The 24,259-nt window shown below is 53.2% G+C and overlaps 1 protein-coding gene across 3 annotated transcripts in view; it reads right to left on the reverse strand.

Moving 5' to 3' along the window:
- Window positions 1-1,541: 1,541 nt before the first annotated feature.
- TRIM62 (tripartite motif containing 62) overlaps window positions 1,542-24,259 on the reverse strand; it is a 31,351-nt gene continuing 8,633 nt past the window's right edge. For all 3 annotated transcript variants that reach the window (XM_040468441.1, XM_040468435.1, XM_040468451.1), the window contains 4 exons: window positions 19,726-19,821; window positions 14,605-14,861; window positions 13,663-13,778; window positions 1,542-3,847 (listed from right to left, as the gene is read on the reverse strand). In XM_040468441.1, the coding sequence (XP_040324375.1) occupies window positions 3,297-3,847; window positions 13,663-13,778; window positions 14,605-14,861; window positions 19,726-19,821 (1,020 nt within the window). In that variant the 3' untranslated portion in view covers window positions 1,542-3,296. The remainder of the gene's footprint in view (window positions 3,848-13,662; window positions 13,779-14,604; window positions 14,862-19,725; window positions 19,822-24,259) is intronic.

Below are 24,259 nucleotides of genomic sequence, written 5' to 3' on the forward strand. Positions count from 1 at the left end.
CCCTCCTTCCTCCCCAATGCTGAGATGCCTTTGCCTCCCCTCTTTGCTTGCCTGTGTTAAATGGGGGATTTCTGGTAACATTCAGCTTGACAACTCCAGATTCCTCATTCATGAATTCTTTGGACCCTGAGAGACACATGAGCCTTGTCTTGAAGTTGAGGCTTGACTCACAATTGCACAAATGCACAATGGTATGGAGCCAGGGAGATGCACTGATTTCCCAGAGTCCCAAGTTAGGTGTGCAAATTAGCTCCCTACAGTTACTCCCAGACACTAGGAAATGGAGAGTAAATACCGGGAAGTGGCCACCACTTCTTGGACCTTGTGCCAAGGCTGAGTAGGGGAAGGGTAAGAAGGACTGTGGAGGGGGTACTGCCTCCCCAGAAGACAGATGCACTGAGCAAAGATGGAGGGACATGGCTTTGGGGCAGCCAGTGGGGCAGGCGGGTTGGGGATACTTTAGTCTCAAAATCACCTCCCCCCAAACTGGGTGCTCTCCATCAGCCGATCAGAGACCTTTCTTTCTGCTCCTGCCAATCCCCCCAATCCTTGTTCATGGCCCTTTTTCTAGAACTCCAAGCAATTCAACAACTGGGGTGGTTCCTTCTCCTCTCTCTCCAGCTCCAGGTATAGGCGAAGATCCATCTGGAGCCTCAGGGAGCATCCAGTGTAACCCCCTTCATCTGCAGGGGAGGAGACTGAGGAAAGGGCCTTCAGGGTGCAAAATGAGTCAGCGCAGAACTAAGACTAGGCTCAGGACTCCTGTTCCTCAGCTGTGGGGGGCCCAGGGCTTTGCCACTTAGAGTGTACACAGCTCATCTGTCCATATGCAGGGCCCTGCCTGACTCCTGGTCAGACTCCTTCCCCATGAGCCAGAGGTAGGATGGACCTCCCTGTACACAGCAGACCTGGGGACATTTCTGGCTTAGGTAGTCCCACACTCCACACATAAGGAGGCGTAAGGAGGAAGGAGGAAGATAGACTCCTTAAGGTCAGGTGTCTTAGGGCACTGACTCCTGGAGACAGGTAGAGTGGGAGGCAGGACCTCCCTAAGTGCACTGCATTTACCAATAAATCATATGAGATGGGTGTTATTACCCTCATTTTCTCTGTGGAAAAACTGAGGCCTAGAGAGGCTAAGCCATTTCTCTAAAGTCACACAGCAATGGAGCTCAGATTCAAGGCCAGGCACTCTTATAGAATTCAAGAGACCATGGCACTGTCTCATGAGCTCCCCTCTTCTCTCAAGGCTGCCATGGCCCCCTCCTCCAGGCAGACTGCCAGTCTTCCCTGACAAGTAAGTTGTGATGTGAATGCTGGCTTTAGAACTCCGTTCTAATCCAAGTTCCACTGCTTCCCGGCACGGACTTGGGACTGTGGGCAAGTCGTGTCTTCTCTCTGAACCTCATTTTCCACCTCTGTAAAGTGGGCATAATATTACATACCCAGTAGGTTTGCTTTGTGGATTAGCCATGTTAATACATGAATACCACCTGGGACAGAAAAGGCAGGCCTTTGTCAAGATGAATAGAACTGACCACTGACATTCTGTAACTTTAATTTAATACAAATTCATCATAACTCACAAAATGGGAAACATTTAAAATAAAAATACTGCTGGGGGGGTGGCCCAGCTTCTGGTAGATGAAGGGGTGAGGTGAGAATGAGGATTCCTCCCGCTCATGGGGGACCCCAATGGGCAGCAGTTGTGAGGTGGGAGCCCCCCAAGTTCAGCTGGTCTGGCTCCTTTGGGATGAGGGTGGTCAGGGACCCCACAAGCTCAGAATCTAGGCTCCAGGACTAGAGAGCGAAGTGAAGGCTTGAGACATTCGGCCAGTGCTGCGGATAGATCCACCGCTTGGGCTCTTGCCCTCGGGCAGGGACAGGGCCACGGAGCAGGACACGTGGAGGCTCTGCTGCTTCAAAGCCAAGGCCTGGAGGTGAACTCCAGTGACAAAAACTGTGGATGGGCTTGTTCAACGCCTAAACATCCTTCCGGGCCTTTTTGCATGGCTGCAGTGAGAAGAAAGAAAACTACGTTTCCCAGGCACCCTTGCTGCCAAAGCTCTGGATCTGATTTATATTTCGCCAACAGTATCCCTCACAGAGATTTGGATTTGAGAACTAAACTGAGTGGGACAGAGGCAGGCCTCAGGACACCTACTTGCCGGCCCGGCCAGTAGTGGAGGGAACACAGTTCTGCGGTCAGCAGCTTCCTGATGCAGTGGCTTCCTGCAGGTGGGAGCCGCAAGTTGTTCCTGGAAATTCAGCAAGGAGTCTGCTCCTCCAGCCCTTCCAATGATTTTGCAAATCAGGGATGTGATAATAAATGCTGTCAAATTAAACTAGCTAAAGCAGCTCTTGTTTTCTGCAACAGGATTCTAACTGAGACAGACGCCAAGCCTGATGGGAAGTCCCAGCCAACAGCCTGTCCCAGTGCTCGCCTGAGACAACTGTTCCCCTCAGCCTCCCCGCACCCTAAGCCTGGTCACAGAGGCCGGTTTGGACCCTTATTTAAGCCTCTGGGGACCTCCGTCACCCAGTGATGCGTGTCCTGCAGCTGCTTTTGGGCTACCGGGCTCTGCATCAGCCTCGCGTGCCATCATCCTGATTTTAGACCCGCGGGCTGGAAGTTGGTGGCACAGTGACCGTAACACGTGGGTTCAGTGACCGGGTGCCTCCCACAGGCCACAGCATCATCTCTACCTGCAGGTCAGTGGGAGAAACAGGAACTATAAAGCTCTTGGTCCAGAGGTAGAAAGAGAGGTGGTTCTCGGGAACCCTAGGACCAGCTACAGCCTGTGCCCACTGTGGGCTGGGATCAAGGGTCAAATGGCCCACGGTGGGGTGCCGAGCAAGTCTTAGACCTGGAAGCATAAGTGGGTTTCATGTATCTTTCAGGCTGCCAACTGCCGGCAACACTCTTGACACATCCTGAGGTCAGGGCATGTGGGCAGGAGGGAGACAGGGAGAAGCTCCCCCTCCCCGCTGCCCAGAGGATGGGGATGAGGGCTAGGCAGGGGCCGCCCTGAGGAGAAGCCATGTCACATCCTGGGACCAAAGCTGCCTCCCCATCAAGGTCAGAACTACAGGACATCAATGCTGATGGCGTTTAAGAATCATGGAGCATGACCACCAATATAGAAGGGAAATGGAGGCTGAAGGGTAAACACCCAGCCCGAGGCCTCATGGGGTGTGGGGGCTACACTGGACCGGAGTCCTGGCCTCTGTCCCCTGGGCAGAGCTCTTGCTGGTGGCCGTGGCCCAGGTGGCCCCTGTGGGCTCCCTGTGCCGTCCTAGATGCGGACCGTGTTGATCCTCAACGGCTGCACGTTCTTGCCGTTGGCGTGGCTCTGCCCCGGGCTGAAGTAGGAGCAGAGCTTGCCCGGGAACTTCTCGCGGAACGTGTAGAGCCAGGACATGTCGTCGGCGTTGTAGAAGATGAGCAGGCCTTGGTCGTAGTCCAGGAACACGCCCACCTTGTCGAGCTTGTCGCGGACGTTGAGCCGCGTCCAGGGCTCGGTGCAGGCGCTGTACTGGTTGCCATCATGCATGACGATGCAGTAGAAGCCGCGGCTGGGCTGGATCTGGATGCTGCCCTTGCGGCTGGCCGCCTCGTGGGCCAGCCCGATCACCCACTGGGTCTTCTCCGCCACCACCACCTCCCAGTAGTGGACGCCGCTGCTGAAGGCCTCGGAGCCCAGCACCGACACCTCCACGTCGAAGCGCTTTGGCGAGTCCTGCAGCGGCTGTGGGTGCAGGTTGCCATAGGCCACGATGGTGCAGTCGTCGGACAGGATCAGGCGCTGGTGGGCAGTGCCCGGGTCCAGGGTCAGGGCGGCAGGCACTGCAGGGGGCGGAGGAGGGAGGAAAGATAAGTGGGGAGAAGGTTGGGGATCCACTCTGTGGTGTCTCCCCGAGGGCCAGGTTCTGGTTGGTGCCCAGGAGGCTGTGTGATGCTGAACACATGTGATGCCTGCCCTCTCTGGTCCTCAGCTTCCTCCTCTGTAAAATGGAAGGGCGATAGCTGAAGTCCTTCCAGATTTAAGCCTGGCTGCAGGGGAGCAGAAGCTGTGGCTGCTTGTTCGTTGCCAATGCCTGGGGCAAGGACATAGTGGGCACCCCACAAAAGTTTGTTGAGTAAACCATAATGAAATCCAGTATTAGGGAACTTCAGAACTGAGAGAGCTTAAAGATTATCCCAGGTGCTGGTAATCACCCTGGGACTGGGGCATGAGGAAATCTCTGGGGTGGGGTGTGGGTTTTCTCAGTAGGTGGGATCCATGCATCTAAATGCCCTGAATGAGGGGCGCCTGTTAAGCAACCGACTCCAGCTCAGGTCAGGATCTCACAGCTCGTGAGTTTGAGCCCCGGGTCGGGCTCTGTGCTGACAGCTTAGAGCCTGGAGCCTGCTTTGGATTCTGTCTCCCTCTCTCTCTGCCCCTCTCCAGCTTGCATTCTGTCTCTCTCTCAAAAATAAACATTAAAAAAATTAAAAAAAAATTTTTTAAATGCCCTGAATGAAATGCATAGGGAAGTCCCACGACCCCTTTGCCACCCATAAATTTTCAAATGCTCAAGCAGACAATCATGTGGATGAAAAATCATTTTTATAATGACCTAAAATTACAACTTAACTCCCTTTTATGTATAAACAGGAAATCTTTTTTTAAAGTTTTTATGTTTATTTTTGATAGAGAAAGAGAGAGAGAAAGAGAGAGAGAGAGAACGTGAGCAGGGAAGGGGCAGAGAGAGACAGAGACCCAGAATCCGAAGCAGGCTACAGGCTCTGAGCTGTCAGCACAGAGCCCTACCGGGGGACTTGAACCCACAAGCCAGGAGATCATGACCCGAACTGAAGTTGGATGCTTAACCGACTGAGCCACCCAAGTACCCCAGGAAGGAAATCATTTTGTACAGTTTTAACAGGCTGAGTATTACTACCATGTAAACTGAGGGGAGACTGAACTTGGTTTGTTTGGAACTTTGCTGAGAATTGTTCACTTTTCGGGAAAGTATATGTCTGACAAAAATGCCACTGACTCATATAACCTACCTGTTGTGGACCATATGTGAGGCACAGTCGTGTTTCATCTACGGTGTGAGCACCTGACTGCTTCATTATGTTTTCCACTGTGGCTGTGAGTGAGCATGTACAGATCGGCATACACAATATTTTATTATAAATCATTTCCTTCTATTTTTCCTTTACATTGTCATCACAGTATGTATATACATACCTGTATATATACAGTTTTTCAAGTTTATATACATAGTGCAGTTGTGGAAAGGTTATTATTACCTTTGAGACATTGCAAACTATTTGTTATGAAATGTAGGTGACAGGTCTGAAAAAGCGGAAAACCATGGATTCTAGGCTGACTCTTCCACTTGACAGATGGGGAAAATGAGACCCAGGGAGGAAAGGTGACTAATCTCAGGTCACCCAGCACTCAAAGGCAGGGCGAGGACTAAGCAAGGTCATGTGCAATCCAGCCCCAGCTCTACCTGTCACACGTCACTTCCACCACACGCAGCCCCAACACCTTCACCGGGACTGCCCCTCCACTGCCTCCTCCCTGCTTGTTGTAATCACCTCTGCATGAGGCTCAACTCCAGGGCCCATCTTGTGAGAAGCCTTCCTGGTTGCCCACAGGAAGGTGGTTGCTCCCTGGTTGCTCTTTCTTCTGAAATTCCTTAATTTTGTGTTCTGGTTATATAAGGGGTATTGTCTTCTGTGCCCACATCTTTTTGCACCATTTGTACCAGGAGGGTAAGGGCTGTGTACCACGCAGATAGGCTGTCCCTTGTGCGCCCGGTGCCCAGCACAGAGACAGGCATGGTGAGCGTTTCCAGAAAGGCTCACCAAATTAAACTGACCCTTGCTTGTGTTCTCTTGGACAGGTGGCACAGGCTGGGTTATCCTGTTCTGGGCTGGCCACACTGGCTTAGCAGGTCTGGCTCTCAGAGTCTCATGAGCTCTCATGTCAAGGGTTCTATTTACTCTCTCCTCCGTGACGGAGCTGAAGCCCAACCAGAAGATGGAGAACCTGGAAGTGGCCTTCCTGAGCCTGAATGACCATTTCCAGGCCAGAGCAAGACAGAGGCGAGGAAGGGTGAGGAAAAGGAATCCTGCCGCCAGTACCCAGGAGCGAACAATTTCTTCATCCTGCTCTCTGGCGGTTTCGTTATCTGGTGAAACAGGAGCATGACTACACTTGGCTGGAGCCTTACCCCCTCCTTCTATCACCTCTGTTGGCTGCACGCATGCACAGAAATAAAACGCCTCAGTGGTGGCAACTGTCACCAACAGGGAGCAACAGCCAGTTTCTGAACTGGTGCTCCCGTTCACAAGGCCACTAACAAAGCTGACCGTTGACTTACATCAAGCTCTTTCCACGAGCTCTGTTAGGAGTAAATTTAGTTTTGCATTTTACATTCTCCTTTCCTGTTCTTTGAACTCAGAGGGATGCATGGAAACAATTAGCCCTGTGAATAGAGGGGTCAGTCAATGGAATCACAATTCTCTATCCAGGGACATGGAAGAGGGGGAGTCAGGGGAAGGAAGACACTGGATCAGTGGACATATGTTTTACCCTGTGGTCTGAGCGGTCACAGGGCAGCCTGTCAGAACCAGAGGCTCCTGCCACATGGAATGTAGGAATTCCCACAGTGGGGTCAGGAGGTGAGAGGTGGAGGGAGGTGTAGGAAGTTATGTGTGAAGGGAGGCAAGGGAAAGAAAAATCTAATTAGACACAGATGGGCCACTCCTCCCGGCTGTGGAATGCGGGTCACACTCAGGCGTGTACAGAGGAAGGGTTAGAGCACGCACAAAGCCAAGGTGTGGGCAGCGGCAGTTCTGAGTGCCACGCGGGAGCCTGTGGTGCTCAGGATATCTAGGAGGTCAGCAACAGGCAGGAACTGCAGCTCAGGGCAGAAGGACCGTGCGACCCCGCGGGGGAGGGGCGGAGACACTAGCACACCAGATGGAGGGCTCAGCCCCAGACTCTAAAGCCTAATGTGGGGCAACGTGGGCCACTTCTAGTGCCACCGATGAGTGGGGAGGGCGCTCCAGGAGGCAGCCAAGTGGGCTCTCGGTGGTTCTGAGATTGGGCCCACAAAGATGAGCCTGCAGTGCAGAGGAAATCCTGACTGCGTAGAGTGCCAGCTCCTTGGGCGTGGAGCCTCAGCTTGGAAGCCCAGGGGACTGGGTGAGGGCAAGGCCCGCCACTCATTGGGTGGGCCTAGGGGCGGGGCCTGCTCTTCATTGGGCAGTGCTGGCAGTAGAGGCGGGACTAGGCGGAGGTGGGGCCTGATAACTGGGTGCTGGGTTCCACATCTCAGGGGCAGGGCTAGGGGCGGGGCCTGGTATTCTTATTGGCATAGGGCGTGGCCTGATTCTCAGACGCTTTTTACACTCCAAAGGACAGGCTGGGGTCCACCTCCAGGGTCTCCCATCTCCTCATAAACAGAGGTTCTGTCTTCCAAGCCTCCTTCCCACCCTCCCTGAGGCGACGGCTGGCAGGAGTAACAGCCTTCAGACCACAGACAGACCTAGAAGGGGGCCTAGCAACACCTTTTCCCCTCTCTGAGACGTCAGTCCGGGGTGGAGACTGGCAATCCCTCCACCCATCCTTTATCCTTGGGAGAAGTGCCAGATCTCAGCAAAACAAACCAGTCCCCTGGGGTTCACTATAGTACAGATCAGAGCTCTTTTCTAGGTCCTGACACACTGTTTTATAAAAACAAAAAGCAGGTATTGAAGCAGCCCATTTAAGCCTGAGACCTCGAGGTCAAAGGCATTTAGGGCGGGCATGGACTGTGGAGGCCCCAGGAAAATGTCTTCTGGCCATCTTCAACCACACATCACAGGCCCAAGCAGCAGAGAAACCCCCTAGTCAAGTACTATCACTTGGCAGCAGATGGCTGGTTCCTCTTTGTTCTCAAGGACGGTGGCTTGACCCTTCAGAAGCCTGACAGGACAGGAGACGCTGCCAGCTCTTTCCTCTGGCCAGGCCCTTACATAATCCACTGCCCCAGTTCTCCCACCTCTTTGGCCCCCTCTGCGCCATACTGGCATTCGAGAAACACGTTCACACCCACTGGTTCATGGGAATACCACAGCAGCCCCAGGAGTGCAAATTACCATCCCATTTTCCAGAAGAGGAAACTGAGGCTCCAAGGAGACTTCTCTGAGTTAAGTGGCCTGCTCAGGTTGCCACTTGGGGTGGAAGTAGAGTTGGAACTTGAGTTAAAGCCTTGTCACACCGTGTTCTTTCCTCTGTGTGGCTCCAGAAAGCCTGCTCAGCAAGACTGAGGAACCAACTGATTTGTCATTATAATAATGATAAACAAGTATCAAGTTCTTACTAAGTTCCAGGATTATTATCACAAATAGATAATTTTATTTAATTCTTATCCCTAGGCTGGGAGATAAATCACATCTTCTCCATCCCTGTTTTACAGAGGAGAAAACTGGCCCAGAGAGGGCAGTGATTTGCCCTGGGCTACACAGCTAGGTGGTGAGCACGCTGGAACCCACAAATGACTGGATTCAGGTGAGCAGGGGGAGGGGCGAGCCGCCCAGAAGAGGCAGATGGTAAAACCAAAGAAGGCGGGCAGTGTCTGGTGTCCTGGGAGCAGAGGCCACCTGGTCTGGTTGGGGAGAAAGTTTGTGCTTGGGGGCAGCAACAATCAGGCCAGGCAGTTGGAGGAGGCTTTCCAATGTCGGCTGAAGGGTGGGACAGGGGGTGGGGGATGGGTAGAGAGTGGAGGTTCCAAAGCAAGGGGAGTGACAGGTGCTAAATGGAGTTCTCAGATGACCCAATAGGAAGCCCAAACTGGAAGCAGGGCAGGCAGGAAGCTGCTAGAATCCATGGGCTAGTTCCCTGGGGGCGCCTGCCCCTCCCATCTGGACATAAAGGGCCTTGGTGCTGGCAGAGGAGCCATAGTGACTTCACAGGCCCTACAGACAAAGGAAGGGGCCTGGCTAACCAGGTCACTGGTCTCTGAACTCCCCAGGGACCGCTATCCTTGGCAGGATGTTCAGGGCACAGGCTACTGTTCCTTCAGCCGCTCTTCCACGCAGTTTTCTCTGGGTCAGTGGTTCTCAACTGGGGCGATTTGCCTCGCAGGGGTCATTGGACAATGTCTGGAGACACTTTTGGTTGTCAAAACTGGGGAGGGGAGCATCTAGTTGGGTAGATACCAGGAATGAATGCTGCTGAACATCCTATCATGCACAGGACAGCCGCCTAAATAAGGAATTATCCAGCTTCAAATGTCAATAGTGCTGATGTTGAGAAACCCTGCTCTGGGGCAACCAGCAAGTTCCCACATCCATTTACTCACTTGTGAGGGGGTTGGGAAGGGGCTAACAGCCCTATTTTACAGAGGAGGAAACTGAGGCTCGGAGGAGAAGTGACTTGTTCAGGATGTGTGGCAAGTTCCGTTCAAAAATACTTACTGAGTACCTACTTTATTCTAGTAGCAGAACTGAGACTCGGATTCATTCATTTCTTTATTTACTTTTCCACAAACATTTACCGTGCTGGCTGCTCTAGGGATCTACAGTGATGAATTAGACCCAGGGCTGACCCTGAGCTAAAAGTCTAGCGACACAGACAGCTGCACACACATTGACAAAAGAGTGAGATCAGAAAAGTGCAGGGCTACCTGAAGAAACCCAGGAAGGCTTCCCAGAGGAGGTGTTTATAAACTAAGACATGAAGGGGAGCAGGAGTTAGTCATCAAAGCCTGAGGTTTGTGTAGAGGGCACAAGGGAGCAGCATGTGTGAAAGTGGAGGAGGGAGAATATGGCTCATTTAAGACCTGAAGATGGTTCGGTGTGGCTGAGTACGATGTGGAGGGGAGAATGAGAGAATGGCAGGGCCCAGGTCTTATAGGGCCTGGATTGTCAGGCTGAGGTCCCTGGATTGCCTCTCTAAGCTGTCACAAGGATGCAGCAGGTGGTAACTGAGACAAATAGAGCTCCTGAGACCAGCTGCCCGAGGGGCTGCCCTGGGTCAATGGTGGGGGACGCGCTTCTTGCTTCCTTGAGTTATGCTGTTTCACCCATGTGTGGCCCTCATCCTGCTGGGTCTCAGTGTGGAGGTCCCTCCACGTCTAGGAGCACATAGAGGCTAGAAGGACCCCAAGAGGATAACCCAGAGTCCCCCCAGTCTGCTGGAAAATGCGCCCTTCCCCAGACTAGGCACAGATCCAGATTTAAGAGTACCAGGAATGGGGTGCCTGGGTGGCTCAGTTGGTTAAGTGTCTGACTTCGGCTCAGGTCATGATCTCACAGTTTGTGAGTTTGAGCCCCACGTCGGGCTGTGTGCTGACAGCTTGGGGCCTGGAGCCTGCTTCAGATTCTGTGTCTCCCTTTCTCTCTGCCCCTCCCCTCCTCACACACTCTCTCTCTCACAAATAAATAATTTGTGTGTGTGGGGGGGGGGTTGCGCCTGGGTGGCTCAGTCAGTTAAGCATCCAACTTTGGCTCAGGTCATGATTTCACGGTTTGTGAGTTTGAGCCCCACGTTGGGCTCTGTGCTGATGACTCAGAGCCTGGCACCTGCTTCTGATTCTGTCTCTGTCTCTGTCTCTCTGTCTCTCTCTTTGCACCTCCCCTGCTTGCAGTCTGCCCCTCTCTCTCAAAAAACAAATAAACATTAAAAAAAATTTTTTTTAATAAATATTTTTTTAAAAAATTAATAAAAAAAAAAAAAAGTACCAGGAGCTGTCCCTTCACTCCTGGGAAATCAGTATTGATACATCAAGTGTGGTCCTCAGACACCTACAGGGGAGCCCCATCTCTGTCCAGCATTCACATGCTCAGTGGTGCCTTCAGCCTCTCTCCATCCCTACCTGGAAGGCCCGATCATGAGCATCCTGGGTTCATTCATGCTCCTCCCCCACTGCCTTTGCCCATGCAGCTCCCCACACTGGGGACAGTCTGGAGGCACCACCAGGCCCCAGCCTTCCCCGAGTGGCAAAGCCATCAGCCTTCAGCGCCCGGTTCAGACATCTGTTCCTAACAGCTCTGTGCCTGCTTTCTCATCTGAAAAAATGAGGATAATAATAATGCCGACCTCTGAGGGAGGATTCTCCTTTATATCCTTGTCTTACCTCTAAAGGACGTGGTGCCTTTGTAGGTTGTATGATTTCGGGTGCCAGGGTCTACTCACTCTACTAGAAACCTGTTCAGACCTTCTCTCCCAGCAAACCTCCCATTACCTCCTCTCGCCCATCATCATCTCGGAGGATGACCTTGCTTCCTACCTCGCTGGGAAAGGGGAGGCTATGGGCAGAGCGTTCCCTCAAGCTCCCACCGCTGCCCATTTATTCTCCCTCCTCTGGGCTCCTGAAGATGAGCTGTCAGAAGAGGCAGCAGCAGACCCCACTCCTGGCTGTCCCTGCAGCACCTCTGTCTGCCCTGCATCCTCGGTTTTGCCACTGGGTCTTTCTCATCACCCACAGATAGGCTGTTACTTCTCCCACCTTCAACAGCCTCTGCCGCCTTCTCGCTCCTTCCCTTAAATAAAACTCCTTGAAAGCACTGTCTCCACTCGCTCCCCTCCCATTCTCTCTTTTTTTAATTTTTAGAGAGGAGTGCGTGTGCAAGCAAGCATGAGCGAAGGCGGGGCGGGGTGTGGAGAGGGGGGGGGATTCCAAGCAGGCTCCACGCTCAGCCTGGAGCCCAATGCAGGGCTCGATCCCACGACCCGGGGATCATGACCTGAGCTGAAATCAAGTTGGATGCTCAGCCAAATCAAATCAACTGACTGAGCCACCCAGATGCCTCATGTCCCTTTCTCTCTCTCGGATAGCTTCCTCTCCGGCTTATGCCCCTGTGGCTCCACCAAAGCTCTTGTCACTGAAGACCTCCATGTTGCCAGAGAACAGTCAGTTCCGTGTTCTCTCACTTGGCTTAGCGGCCTTTGTTGCCATTAGCCACTCTCTACTTGGCTTCCAGGACTCACCCAGGTTCCCCTCCCACTTCTCTGGCTGCTCCTTCCTGATCCTCTTGGCTGGGTCTCCCTCCTGTCCCTAACCTCTAGGAGTGCCCCAGGGCTCCAAAGTTTAGAGTGACTTCATCTCTCTTCTCTCCACTCTCACTTTCTAGGTGATCTCACCTAGGCTCATCAAATACTGTCCACGCGATGCCGACACTGCCCTGACCCTTGTCCTGTACTGCACATGTCATCCCGACTGCCTTCTCTACACCTGCACTTGGACGTCTCATCGGTACGGCAGACCTCACACGCTTGCAGCTCTGTCCTTCCAGGCGCCTCAGCCCAAATCGCTGTAGTTTCCTTGTCTTCTTTCTCTCCCGCCCCAGTTCTCTCCCATTCATTAGCAAATCCTGGTGGCTCTCCCTTCAGAATACGTCTTAAATCTGATCACTCCTTTCTACCTCCACCGCCATCACCCTGCTCCAAGCCACCATCACCTCGCAGTATTATTGTGGTAGCCTCCTACCCAGTTTCCCAGCCTCCACCCTCCATCCCCTTCAGTCCGGTCTCAACCCAGCAGCAAGAGGGAGCCGCTAGGAAGTTAAGCTCACGTCACTGCCTGTCCCCAAACCCTCCAACGGCTCCCATCTCACTCAGCGTGAAATCTGAAGTTCTCACGCTGGCCTGTAGGCCCTCACGGGCTGGCCACTGCTGCCTCCCTGACCTCCGCACCTCTACTCTCTTCTACTCTCGCCACATGAGTCTCCTCACTGTTCCTTGTACATGTCAGGCTTGCTCCGCGTCAGGGCCTTCATACTTGCTATCCCCACCGCCAGGAACACTCTTCCCTCAGAAACCTGCATGGATCACTCTCCTTCTTCCTTCAGGCCTTTACTTCTTCTTCTTTTTTTTTTTTTTTTTTTTCAGTATTTATTTATTTTTGAGAGAAAGTCGGGGAAGTGAGAGAGAGAAAGAATGGGCAGAGAGAGAGAGGGAGAGAGACAGAATCCCAAGCAGGCTCCGCACTGTCAGTGCAGAGCTCAATGTGGGACTCAACTCCACAAACTGTGAGATCACGACCTGAGTTGAAATCAAGAGTCAGACGCCCAACTGAGTGAGCCTCCCAGCTGCCCCCAGGCCTTTACTTCTATGCTTCCTTCTCGGTGAGGTCTTCTAACTGGGTCCTCCACCTAAAATCTCTATCCTACCTCAACATCCCCTCGCTCCCTTCCTTATCTTTTATCCTTATCTAATGAACTATGGATTTTACTTATTTACTTTTATTTTCTCTCTCCTTATGATGTAAGATCCACAAAGGCAGGGTTGCCTGTGTTGCTTACGGCTACATCTCCAACACTTAGACTAGCACCTGGTGTGAAGTAGGGGGTTTGATATGCGCTGAATGTATAGGATGGATGAATGAACTGTCCAACGCCTCAGTCTCTTCATCTGGAGAATGGATACACTAATGGAACCGACCTCATGGTTGTAGGAGGACTCGCTGAGCTGAGTGATTACGCAGGTGCCCAGCACGAGCCCTGGAACACAGTAGGTGCTCAGCAAGAAACTCTTCTCATCCCTCTGCCCTGCCCCCAGGCTGTGATTAGAGCAGGCAGCTGGGCTGGGATGTAACCCCCCTTTAGCTCCTGCCCAGGATAACCCTTGCCTCTTTGTTGGCCCTGTTGGTAACTGGCAGGAAGGGCCTTACCTGGGTGGATGTCCTGGAACAGGGACTTCCAGATGGTGTACTGCAGGGGGCCTGTGTACTTGGAGGTCGGGAAGTCTTCGTAAGTCAGATTGGTCTCATGGATTTTCCCTTTAAGCCTGAAAGGGAAGCAGGAGAGCAGGCTGCATTGGGGGGCCGGATTTCTGTCCCAACACACGGGGGGGCCCCACAGCCACCTTCAGGGCAGCTGACAGGGAGCAAGGCCGTGTATTTAAAGTCTGCCAGCCCTAGGTTCAAGTGCCTGCTTGTGCCACTTCCTACCTCTCCTAGCCTCAGTTTCCTTATCTTTAAAATGGGTGCTATGATAGCACCTGCCTCCTAGGCTTGTGGTGAGGATTACATGGCGCCATGTATGTACAATGCTTATCACCGTGCTTGGCTCACGGTCAACACCAAATATGTGATGTTAACTGTCAGTATTGATCATCAACAGACCGATAATTAAGTGTTATTATTTCTAACGGTGGCGATGGGACAAGAGAGACCTGGAGTTGAATCCTGGCTCTGTCATATACTAGATGAGGGGCCTCGGCCAATTGACGTAGCTTCTCTGTGCCTGTTTCTACACGTGTGAAATGGAGATGACAGCAAGGGAGCTAATAGGATTATAATAATATAAATATTATTTATTATCAGTAATATCAATGTTATTATAAAGACTATAATATATACTTGTACTATAACATAAATAACATTGTACTGTAAGTAATATTCTATGATTCTACTTATTACATATAGAACGATAGAAACACATAAAGCCTTAGACCAGGCTCTGGCACACAGCCAATGCCCCGTAACTGTCTGATGAAGATGTGAGTGAATGAATTCTCTGCTAACTACCCCATCTGCCTCCAGGGCCATCTCCCCACACAGGCTGGGGACGGGATGCCCATCTGGGGAAGGCAGCCCGTGGCGGGCACGTACCGCTCGGACAGGGAGGCCACCCCAGCCAGGAAGGTGTGTCGGTCGGTTTCGGCCAGCCGCTCCTGCAGGATCTGGGCCCCCTCCTGCACCTTGCGCAGCTGCTGGCTGTAACGCTGGACTTTCTGCTCAATGTCGGTTAGCGTGCGGGCCGTGTCGGCCTCCAGCTCCTCCAGCATGGCCTTCTGCCGCTCGCGCAGTAGCCGGTGCAGCCGCTCGAAGGCCTCACCGATGGTGGTCCGCAAGCTTTTGGTGGAAGACTGTGGGGACAGTCATCAGGGGTTATGCCAAGGGGAGCAGATGGGGTGACCCCTGGGAGAGAGGAGGAAACCGAGAGCCGTGGCACGGCGAGAGGAAAGGGCGGGGAAGGGCACACTCCGTGGTGGGAACGGCACCTGTTAAAGTGCAATGGCATGTCAGGCTGGCATGGCCGGGGATGGCACACACTTCCACGTGCCCATCAGGACACTCATAAAGTGCTCTGGGTGAGACACTGAGGCTTGCACTAGAGGGGCTGCAGGCTCGAAAGACATTTGGGGAGAGTCTCTTTAGCCCTGGTGACTGACAGTCTGGCTGTAGGGGTACGGGAAAGAAAGGTGTGAGGATGATGCCCAGATTTCTGGCTTGGGGGTGGGAGGGACAGAGAAGCTGGGGGAGAACAGGGGGGCAGGAAAAGACGCTGAGTTCAGTCCAGGATACAGTGAGGTCTTTCTTTAAAAAAAAAAAAAAAATCACTCAGGGGTGCCTGGTTGGCTTAGTCAGTACAGCATAAGATTCTTGATCTCAGGGTCGTGAGTTCAAGCCCCATGTTGGGCATGGAGTCTTAAAAACAAACAAACAAACAAACAAACAATAAAATTAAAATTTAAAACATCACGCATGGGGTTCAAGCAAAGACGACAAGGAGATCACGGATGGCAGAGAGCTTTATAACCTGCAATGTGCCGGGCAAACCTTGGCGGTCGCTCATCCTTGAGACCCCCTGGCTGAAAAACAAGAGCTGGAGGCGAAAGCCATGATCACAGGAGGCAAGACTGGACTTGCACATTTCTCTGTTCCCGCAGGCGTTGGCAGGCCCAGGAGGGGCCTGAGCGGTGCAGGGCGCGGGCTTTGGTAGCCGCCAGCCTGGGTGAGAATCCCAGCTCTGGGTCTCTAGCTGTGGAAACCTCGGTTGCCTAATGTCTCTGAGCCTCTTTTCTTCTCTGTGAAAGGGGTAACGCAACCACGTCGCAGGGTTCTGGTGAAGACTAAGCGAGGGCACGTTCACAAAATGCACGCCATTGTCTGAAGTGCAGAAGAAGAGCCTGGCTATTAAAGGGGATCCATTCTAACAGGCACACCCTAAAAGTCTTCACTGAGAGATGGCTTCTGAGCTGGGGCCCGAAGGAGGGGCAGGATGTCAACCGGGGGTGCGGGGAGCAGCCGGAGTCAGGACAACGCGGGGTACAGAAGTGTGGCCGGGCAGCAGCAGCGTGTGGGACCTGCCTCTGCAATTTTACTTTGTGGGATTCTGGCTGGGAGTTCACAGAGTCAGAGACCCCGCTGTGTTCAGTGCCCAGGGCTCTGTGGGAGGTTCAACAAAGGCTCAATTAGGGCCAGTTCCCTCCTGTCGCGGCAGCAGGAAGAAGTGCTGGCAGTGGGCCAGCCTCCCCGCGCATGCCCACCCAGAGCGCCAGGCAGACAAAGGGGGCGGGGGAGAAGCTGGGGATGAACAGCCAGGCTGCTTGTGGCCTCCCTGAGCCCCTTCCTGCACCCTGAGGCTTCTGTGCGGGTCACGGCGGGGGTGACGGGGCCTGCCCTTCCTGCGTCATCTGCTGCTGCCCTCCAAGGACCCCCAAATCCCACGGCCACCCCTTCCCGCTCCTTCTCAACCCCTCTAGGACAGTGTTTGGTGCACTGGCCCCCCTCTACCGGCGGCAGGTTCTGGTTTGCCTCCCACCTCTATGGCTGCTCTCTCTGGGCCAGCTCCTTCCATTCTCACCTACATGGCCTCCTTCCTGTTTGACCCCATGGCTTTGAGGATGGCTCCCGTGTCCTTAGCCATGGTCTTGAGTGTCTCCTGAGCACCACATTCATCCTTCCACCTGCCTCAACTACACATACTCCTGGGATCCCACAGCCCATCCAGCTCTCTCGGTCCGCAAGTCAACTCTGGGTCTTTGGCAACAAATTCACTGCCAGAGTGATCCTTCTGATGTGCAAAGTGGGTCAAAGCCAATGTTGTGTTTAGGAACATTTCTTGGCTCCTTGATAACTAGTAAAACACTCGATTCCTTAGCCTGGCATTCAGAGTCCTCAATCTGACCCCAGCTCACCTCTCTAGTGCCACTGCATTGTAATTACACCTGCCTAGAATGGGCCCCACCCCCAACAAACTCTTTATTCAACAGGCAAACAAACTCCTACTCATCCTGCAAGACCCAGCTTGAAAGCTACCTCCTCGGTGACATCTTCCCTAACTTTTTCAGGCAGTTAAATAGTTAAATGTCTCCAGAGCATTTTGTAAATATTCCTAATACACAGTCTCACATTTTATGTGGCTCCAGCTAGTGGATGAACCCCCCAGGGGTAGGAATGACGTCTTTTTCAGCCTTGCGCTTCCTGTGCCCATCCCAGGGCCTGGCACAGGCTGGCAGTCAGAACCTGCTTGAGAGGTGAAGGGGGAAGAGTCTTGCCAAAAGTTGCTCTGCAGAGGTGAGTGCAGACTCTGTCTTCTTTTTAGGGTACGGGCTAGTGTCTCCAGGACGAAAGAAGATGGGTAGGAAAAGGGAGACAGGCAGGGAGAGGTCAGCTCAAAAGAACAACATCGGAGTGACAGCCAGCCACCACACGTGATTCAAGGCTGTCCCTGAAAGGTCCTCCCCCCTCCCAGCCTACCTGTCCTATTGACCACAAAGCCATAGATCTTGCTGAGGACACCCCAGCACACGCCTGGAATATGCCAGAACTAGGTTCTGACAAAACTGGACAGTAAGCTGCCAACTAGCCACTTACTAGCTGTGATGCCTTAGGCTTGTTCCTCAACCTCTCTGTGCCTCAGTTTCCTTGCCAATAAAATGGAGATAACATTCCTCCATCAAAAATTGCCTCCCCCCCAACCCCCCGCACACACTCACTTGTTCTACAACTACTTATTGTGTGTGGGAGGCACTGTGCTAGGTTCTGGGGAGTCCCGCTGTCATAGAGATGACATTCCGTGGGGTTCAGTGAAACAATGAATGGGAAACACAATTACCCGCACAGAGAAAGGTTCCACTCAACCGGTGTGCCCCGTTTATTCTAGTTTCTTTCTAGGGCAGAGCCACCCCCACCCCACCCCCAGTCCCTTTGGTGCTGTGGCTGGGAAAGTAGCCCCTACCCCAGCCCACCACATCCCTGGGAATCCACTGGGGCTTGGAGGAATTGGGGCTGCTTCAGAAAAATACCCTGCCAAGAATGCGTCACTTGGTCAGGACCGACCAAAGAAAACACTGGGCCTGGGGAGGGAGATCAGACAGGCCCTCAGGCTGGGCCACTGGAGGGGCAAGCTCTGCAGGAAAGCCGAGTCAGGCACCAGGTGAAATATGACCTCCAAAGCATCCATAGGCATTTCTTGTATAAACACCCCAGTCCAGACAGGAAGCAGGGCTGGGGGAACTGGAGGGGGAGCTGGCCCCACAGGACCCCCCAGAGGTAGACAGATGGACAGGAAAGCAGGGGAGGAAAAGGTCAGTGGAGAAAAACAATGGGGAGTGGAGAGAAGAGATTGCTGGGGGGAAAAACCAGACCATAATATTCTGCTCTCATTCACACAGAGGCTTCCATTAGCTTCTTTTCACCTGAGAGGTGCTGAACCACCGGACAGATGGGGAAACTGAGGCTATGGGAGGCAAATAGGCTAGAGTCCTCTAACTGTTCTCATCTGTTGCCTGCTGAGGGTCCTGCCTGCAGGCAGTCCAGAATGTTCTCTGAAGAAATGTTTGTCATGACCTTCCCAAGACCCCACACGGGTTGGTGGCCAAGCCGAGGCACAGATCTGGATCTCCAATGGCCTCTCCGGGCCCCAGGCTGACCCCTCAGAGGCCCAGAAAATTCCTAAGGCTCTGCTCCAGCTGCTGCCGGCAGCTGCACCCCTGCTAGTGAGTGGGGCCAGGCTGAAATCACTGTAGAGGTTAGCAGCTGGGCCTGGGCCCCCAGTTTTTGGTCCCAGAAAGGGCAGAAATCAAAGCAAGCCTTGTCCCGTTGGTGAGACATCTGTGGGGGGAACTCAGAGGGAGCCCACGGGATCTAGAACTTCAGGGCTGCGAAGACCTTGGCAGAGTCTCCATTGTACAGATGGGAAGACTGGGGGCCCAGAAGAGTATGCAGTTTAGCCAAAGTCACACAGTGTGTTAGTGGCTGGATCAGAATCCAGGGCCTCCTTCTCAGGTCAAGAAGAAGCCTTTCTTTTCAAACCACCGCAGCCAGAGACTAGAGGGTTTGGCCCACTGTCCGAGTTTAAGAGGGGGGATGATACAAAGGCTGGGTCACAAATCATCAGGAGGGCTTCGAGGGCACATACTCAGGGTTGGCTCCTCTGGCAATGCGCCAGCGTGGTTTTGTTTTTTTAATATTTATTTACTTGAGAGAGAGAGAGACAGAGACTGATCACAAGCGGGGGAGGGGTAGAGAGAGACGGAGACACAGAATCCGAAGCCCCAGTTGGGGCTCAAGCCCACTCACCATGAGATCACGACCTCAACCCAAGTGGGAGGCTTAACCAACTGAGCCACCCAGGTGCCCCTGGGTGGGCGTGTTTAATAAGGCGAGAGGAAAAAGAGACCAGGTACATTCTCCCAGCCCTGCAGGACTGGGAGTTCTCCTGAGGGTCCCTGGTCCCACCTCACCTTCCACCCAGGGCAGGAAGGGAGAAAGAGCCCCACCCTTAAAGCCAGGCACCAGCCCAAATCATTGCCCTCAGTCCTGGGAATGGGTCCTGTCCCGTTTACATTCAGGTGAGCCCCAGCCTCCGTTCCACACCCCCCACCCCAGCCCCTCTCAGAATACGCTTGGCACCTTTACGCCCCGCCCCCTCTTCCTAGACGGCCCCGCCCCCACGCCCCGCCCCCCCCGCAGGACCCGCCCCTGCGCCCAGGCCTGGCTCACCTTGGTTTCTGCCAACTGTCGCTTGAGCAGCTGCAGCGCCTCCGTGTGCTCCCGCTCGCTGTCCTGAAGGGCCTGAAGCTGCTCCTTCAGCTCCCTCTGGAACAACACGAGGCGGGGATGGGTGACCCAGAGCCGGGGCCGACCGCCGTCGCGCTCCCCAGACCTGGCCCAACATCCTCCTCCCCGCACAGCTCAGTAACCCCCAAGTCTCCCAATATCCAGGCTGCTTTCATCTTCCCATCTCTCATCTGGAGTTTTGCAACAGCCGCCTCCCTGGCCATCCTAGGAGCTTGTGGTCTTCCTGCCTCCAACCCGCCTCCACATACATTCTGCCCCAGCCTGATTTGCCGGCAGACACTCCCCGCTTAGAATCCTCCCGTGGGTACCAAGGCCCGCTGTTACGGCTAACGCGTCCAGTGTGGGCTAGGCGCTGTCCTCAGTCCTTTGCTTGCATTGGGTCATTTAATCCTCGGAATGACACAGAGGTAGGCACTATTAGCCCCATTTTTTGACGTTAAAATTGGTACCGAGAGGTCAAGAAACTGGCCTGAAAGCATGCAGCTAAGCAGGTAAGGGTGAAGCCATAATTGGAACTCAAGCAGTCTGGTTCTGGAGACCATCATCTCGAGATGAGGTGACACGTCTTCCATAGTGATGACGCCCGTGACAAACAGCGACAAAAAATCCATGAAACACAACATCTCAAAACTTCAGATAAGGACAGGATCAGCAGTACTGACTTTTCCTTTGCCTCAGGTTCCAGGATAGCTCAGCACGACCCTGCTAGTGATCCGGTTTTTTGTTTAAAATGTTGATATTTTTGGGGCGCCTGGGTGGCGCAGTCGGTTAAGCGTCCGACTTCAGCCAGGTCACGATCTCGCGGTCCGAGAGTTCGATCCCCGCATCGGGCTCTGGGCTGGTGGCTCAGAGCCTGGAGCCTGTTTCCGATTCTGTGTCTCCCTCTCTCTCTCTGCCCCTCCCCCGTTCATGCTCTGTCTCTCTCTGTCCCAAAAATAAATAAACGTTGAAAAATAAATAAATAAATAAAAATAAAATGTTGATATTTTGTTCATCATGGGGCTTTTTGCTTTCATGTTGATTTTTTTAAAAATTGCATTAAGTCTTCTCCATCTCGATCACTGAGTTTGGGGGTGACTGCTTCAATGTCGCGCCTCACGCTAGTCCCACGGCTGTCTCCACCGCCCTTCTCCCCTCACTCCCATCTGGCCAAAGCGGCCTTCTTCCTGCTGCTCCATCATAGGCTGGTCTCAGCCTCCTGACTCCGCCCTTGCTACCTCCTCTGGCCAGTGCACTCTACTCAGGTTTTCTGGTGCCCGTCCCTTTGTGTCATTAACATAACAGCTCAGAGGCCACCTCCTCAGAGAGGTCTTGCCTGGCCACCCCACGTACAGCATCATCCCCTACACCCACATCCTGTTATGTGGTCTTCCTAGCACTTTCTGCTGCCCAAGATGCTTTTGCTCACTTATTCGACAGTGTGTTACTACTCGTCTCCTCCACAGAATGTGACTGTCATGAGGGCAGGAGTCTTGTCCAGCTTGTTGTATCCCCGGTGTTTGGAAGAGTTTTCAGCACACAGTAGGGCCTCAATACATATTTGTCAAATGAATGAATGTGGTTTGAGGTGCGCATCCCCAGTACAGGTCCAGCTGTCTGCATTTATTGGGCATTTAGCCCGTTGTATCGTAACTAGTCCTCCTGTCTGTCCCTAGTGCATCCCCATATTAGCCCAAGTCCAACGGGGGGGCCCTTACCATTCCCCGCTCTATTACCCCCTGCGTGCATCCACAGCCCAACACTAAGATGGGGCTCAAGGAAGTTTGCTTTGTGGATGAAAGCCTCTGAGCAGGGTCCAGTTTTCCCAGTCACCTTGCACTGCGAGCGATGCCAGGGAGCTGACTTACCTGTTCACCCTCACCTCCCTCCACTCACTCAGCTCATTGCCCTCAGAAAACATCTAGTCCCACTAATTTTACAGACTAGGTAGCAACATGGGAAGATGATCATGATGCCTCTCTAAAGGAAGAAAGCAGAAAACAAAATTACCTTTGCTTCCTATCCCTTATTCACGTGACAAATATTTGAGCAACTACTATATCCAGGCACTGTTGAGGCACGGGGGATACAGCAGAGAACAAGACAGACAGTCCATGCCCACAGGGCTCCTCCAGTGTAGCGGGGGAGAGAGATAATTAGCAAGGGAAATAACAAAACAACCAGGTAATTAAGGATTATGGTCTGTACTCTAGAGAAAATAAAGCAGCGTGGGACGGGACGGGGCGGTGGGGGGCAGGGGGGAGTTGGGGTAGGGTGGTCAGGGAAGGCTTTTCTCCTCTGAGCTGCCACCTGAGATGACACACAGCCACAGGGTGGGGAAGAGCCAGCCTCGGAAACAGCAGTTGGACAGGAAGCCAGGAGCGGCCTGGACTGTGATGGCAGAAAGCTCACACAGAACATAATGGCTGGCACTCAGGTAAAGACGGATGTCGCAAGCTGAAACCAGAGGGGTAGGAGGAGGAAGGAGCCTGGGTCCCTGATGACTGTGGGGTGCACTGCTCAGCGATGAGCTAGGAAGCTGCCCCCCCCCCCCCAAAAGCCCCTGATTTATAGTGTTGGCCAATTTCTGTGGTGTAAATACTCCCACCAAAGCCGATTTCAAGGGATCAATGTGAGGTCACCGGGCACAGTCAGCTCACAGGCACTAGAGCAAGCTGGCTCCAGCACACCGCTGCCCCGGGGGCCTTTCCTCCAGGCACGTTTTATGGGAGAGAGAAGCACAAGAGAGAAGCAGCGTACCATCTAATTGCAGCTGCTTAGTCAGGTGTCTGTTACGAATAGCCAAGAGTCATTCCTAACAGGTCCATGCGCATCTGAGTCATTGGAGCAGACAAATCTCATTCACCTAAGTGCGAAGAATGATCGCTCCTTGGGCCCTTCCTGACAGTCCCGGGTCTGGCCGGCTTGGGATGTGGCTAACACGCAGATAATCGGAGGGATGAGCCGGGTACGCCGATCCCCTGCCTTGGTGTCCTCATGGCTTCACTTAAGACTCATGAGTCCACATGAGACTCAGCTCCCCAAGCGGCTTCTCAGAGTCTCACAAAACTGCTCTGGAGGCAGAGTTGCTCACATTGCAGAGAGAACCCCAGGAACTTGGACAAATCACTCCCTGCTTCCAGGGCTGAGGAACAAGGGGAACAGGCCTGCCCCTTCCTCCTGGACCCCAGGACAACGGAACGCTCCTTTGCCCATTCCAAACCCGTGCGGAGGCCTCCTTGGGCCCACATGGTGCTGTGGCAGCAACAGGCAGAGGGATGAGGGACAAGTCCCAACCCATGATGCCTCAGGAGGGTGCACATGAGTTGGGGGAAGACAGGGACACACACGTTACCATGGCAGAGAATGCTGGAATAGGGTTAGGAGAGACCAAACTTGCTGCTCTTCCCATGGGCCCATCTCAGTGAAGGCCGCCCCCACCCCCACTGCCATCCAAGCGAGAAATGAAGGTGTCATCCTTGCCACTGTCCACCAACTGATGCGATCAGTCATCAGGTTTGGCTTGCAATCTGTTCTCTCCTCTCTACACCCACTGCGTCTGGTTTGGTTTTCACCCCTGCTTTTCTGGACTGTGACCCTAGGCTCTTCTCTGCCCCTGCATTCTCCAAGTGCCCCTGGAGTGACTGCTATACGGGACAGATCTGTCCATGCTTCTCCCCCATACCCTACTGCAGGATTTCCATGTTGTCTGGGAAGACGGGCACAGAGCCCGAGCATGGCACTCAAGGCCTTCACCACTGGCTCCAACTTCTTCTCCAGCCTTATCTCTCAGTCTTGCTCTGCACTGTCCAATACAGCAGCCACTTGCCACGTGTAGCTATTAAAATGAAAATGATTTGAAATTACATAAACCTGAAACTCAGTTCCTCAGCTGCACGGAGGCATTGGGTTGCCCATTTTCAAGTGCTCAATAGCCACATGTCACCAGTGGCTACTGTCTCAGCACAGATGCGGAGCACCAGGAACCATCTGGCCAAACCCTCCGGATTTCTTTAACAGGAAACTGAGGTCCGAGGAAAAGGACTGACTGACCCACGGCCACACAGCTTGACAGAGGAGAACCAACCAGAAAACTGACTGCCAGCAGAAGTGAGACAGAAAACAGGAAGCTGTTGATAAACTCTTGAGTGGTAGGACTATGGCTCTGGAGAAGGGCAGAGGCGAGGTTTGGGCTCACGGGGCACAGGTCACCTAATTCTCACAACAACCTCATGAGGTTCGTGCCTTTATCATCTCTGTCTCACGGAGGGGGAAATAGAGGCACACAGAGGTCAGACAGCCTGCCTAAGGTCACATGGCCCCACTTCCAAATCTGTAAAGTGCAGCTTAATACCAGTGCCGGCTCCGTGGTCGGGAGGATTTGGTCACTTAATTCATAACCTGACAGGACGCACAGGATGTACTCAGTCACTCTTCATTGTTGTCAGTCTCATCATAATCATCCCAATTACATGTG

This window comes from Herpailurus yagouaroundi, unplaced genomic scaffold (assembly GCF_014898765.1).
Source record: "Herpailurus yagouaroundi ecotype Mexico unplaced genomic scaffold, PumYag 77, whole genome shotgun sequence".
NCBI classification, from domain to species: domain Eukaryota; kingdom Metazoa; phylum Chordata; class Mammalia; order Carnivora; family Felidae; genus Herpailurus; species Herpailurus yagouaroundi.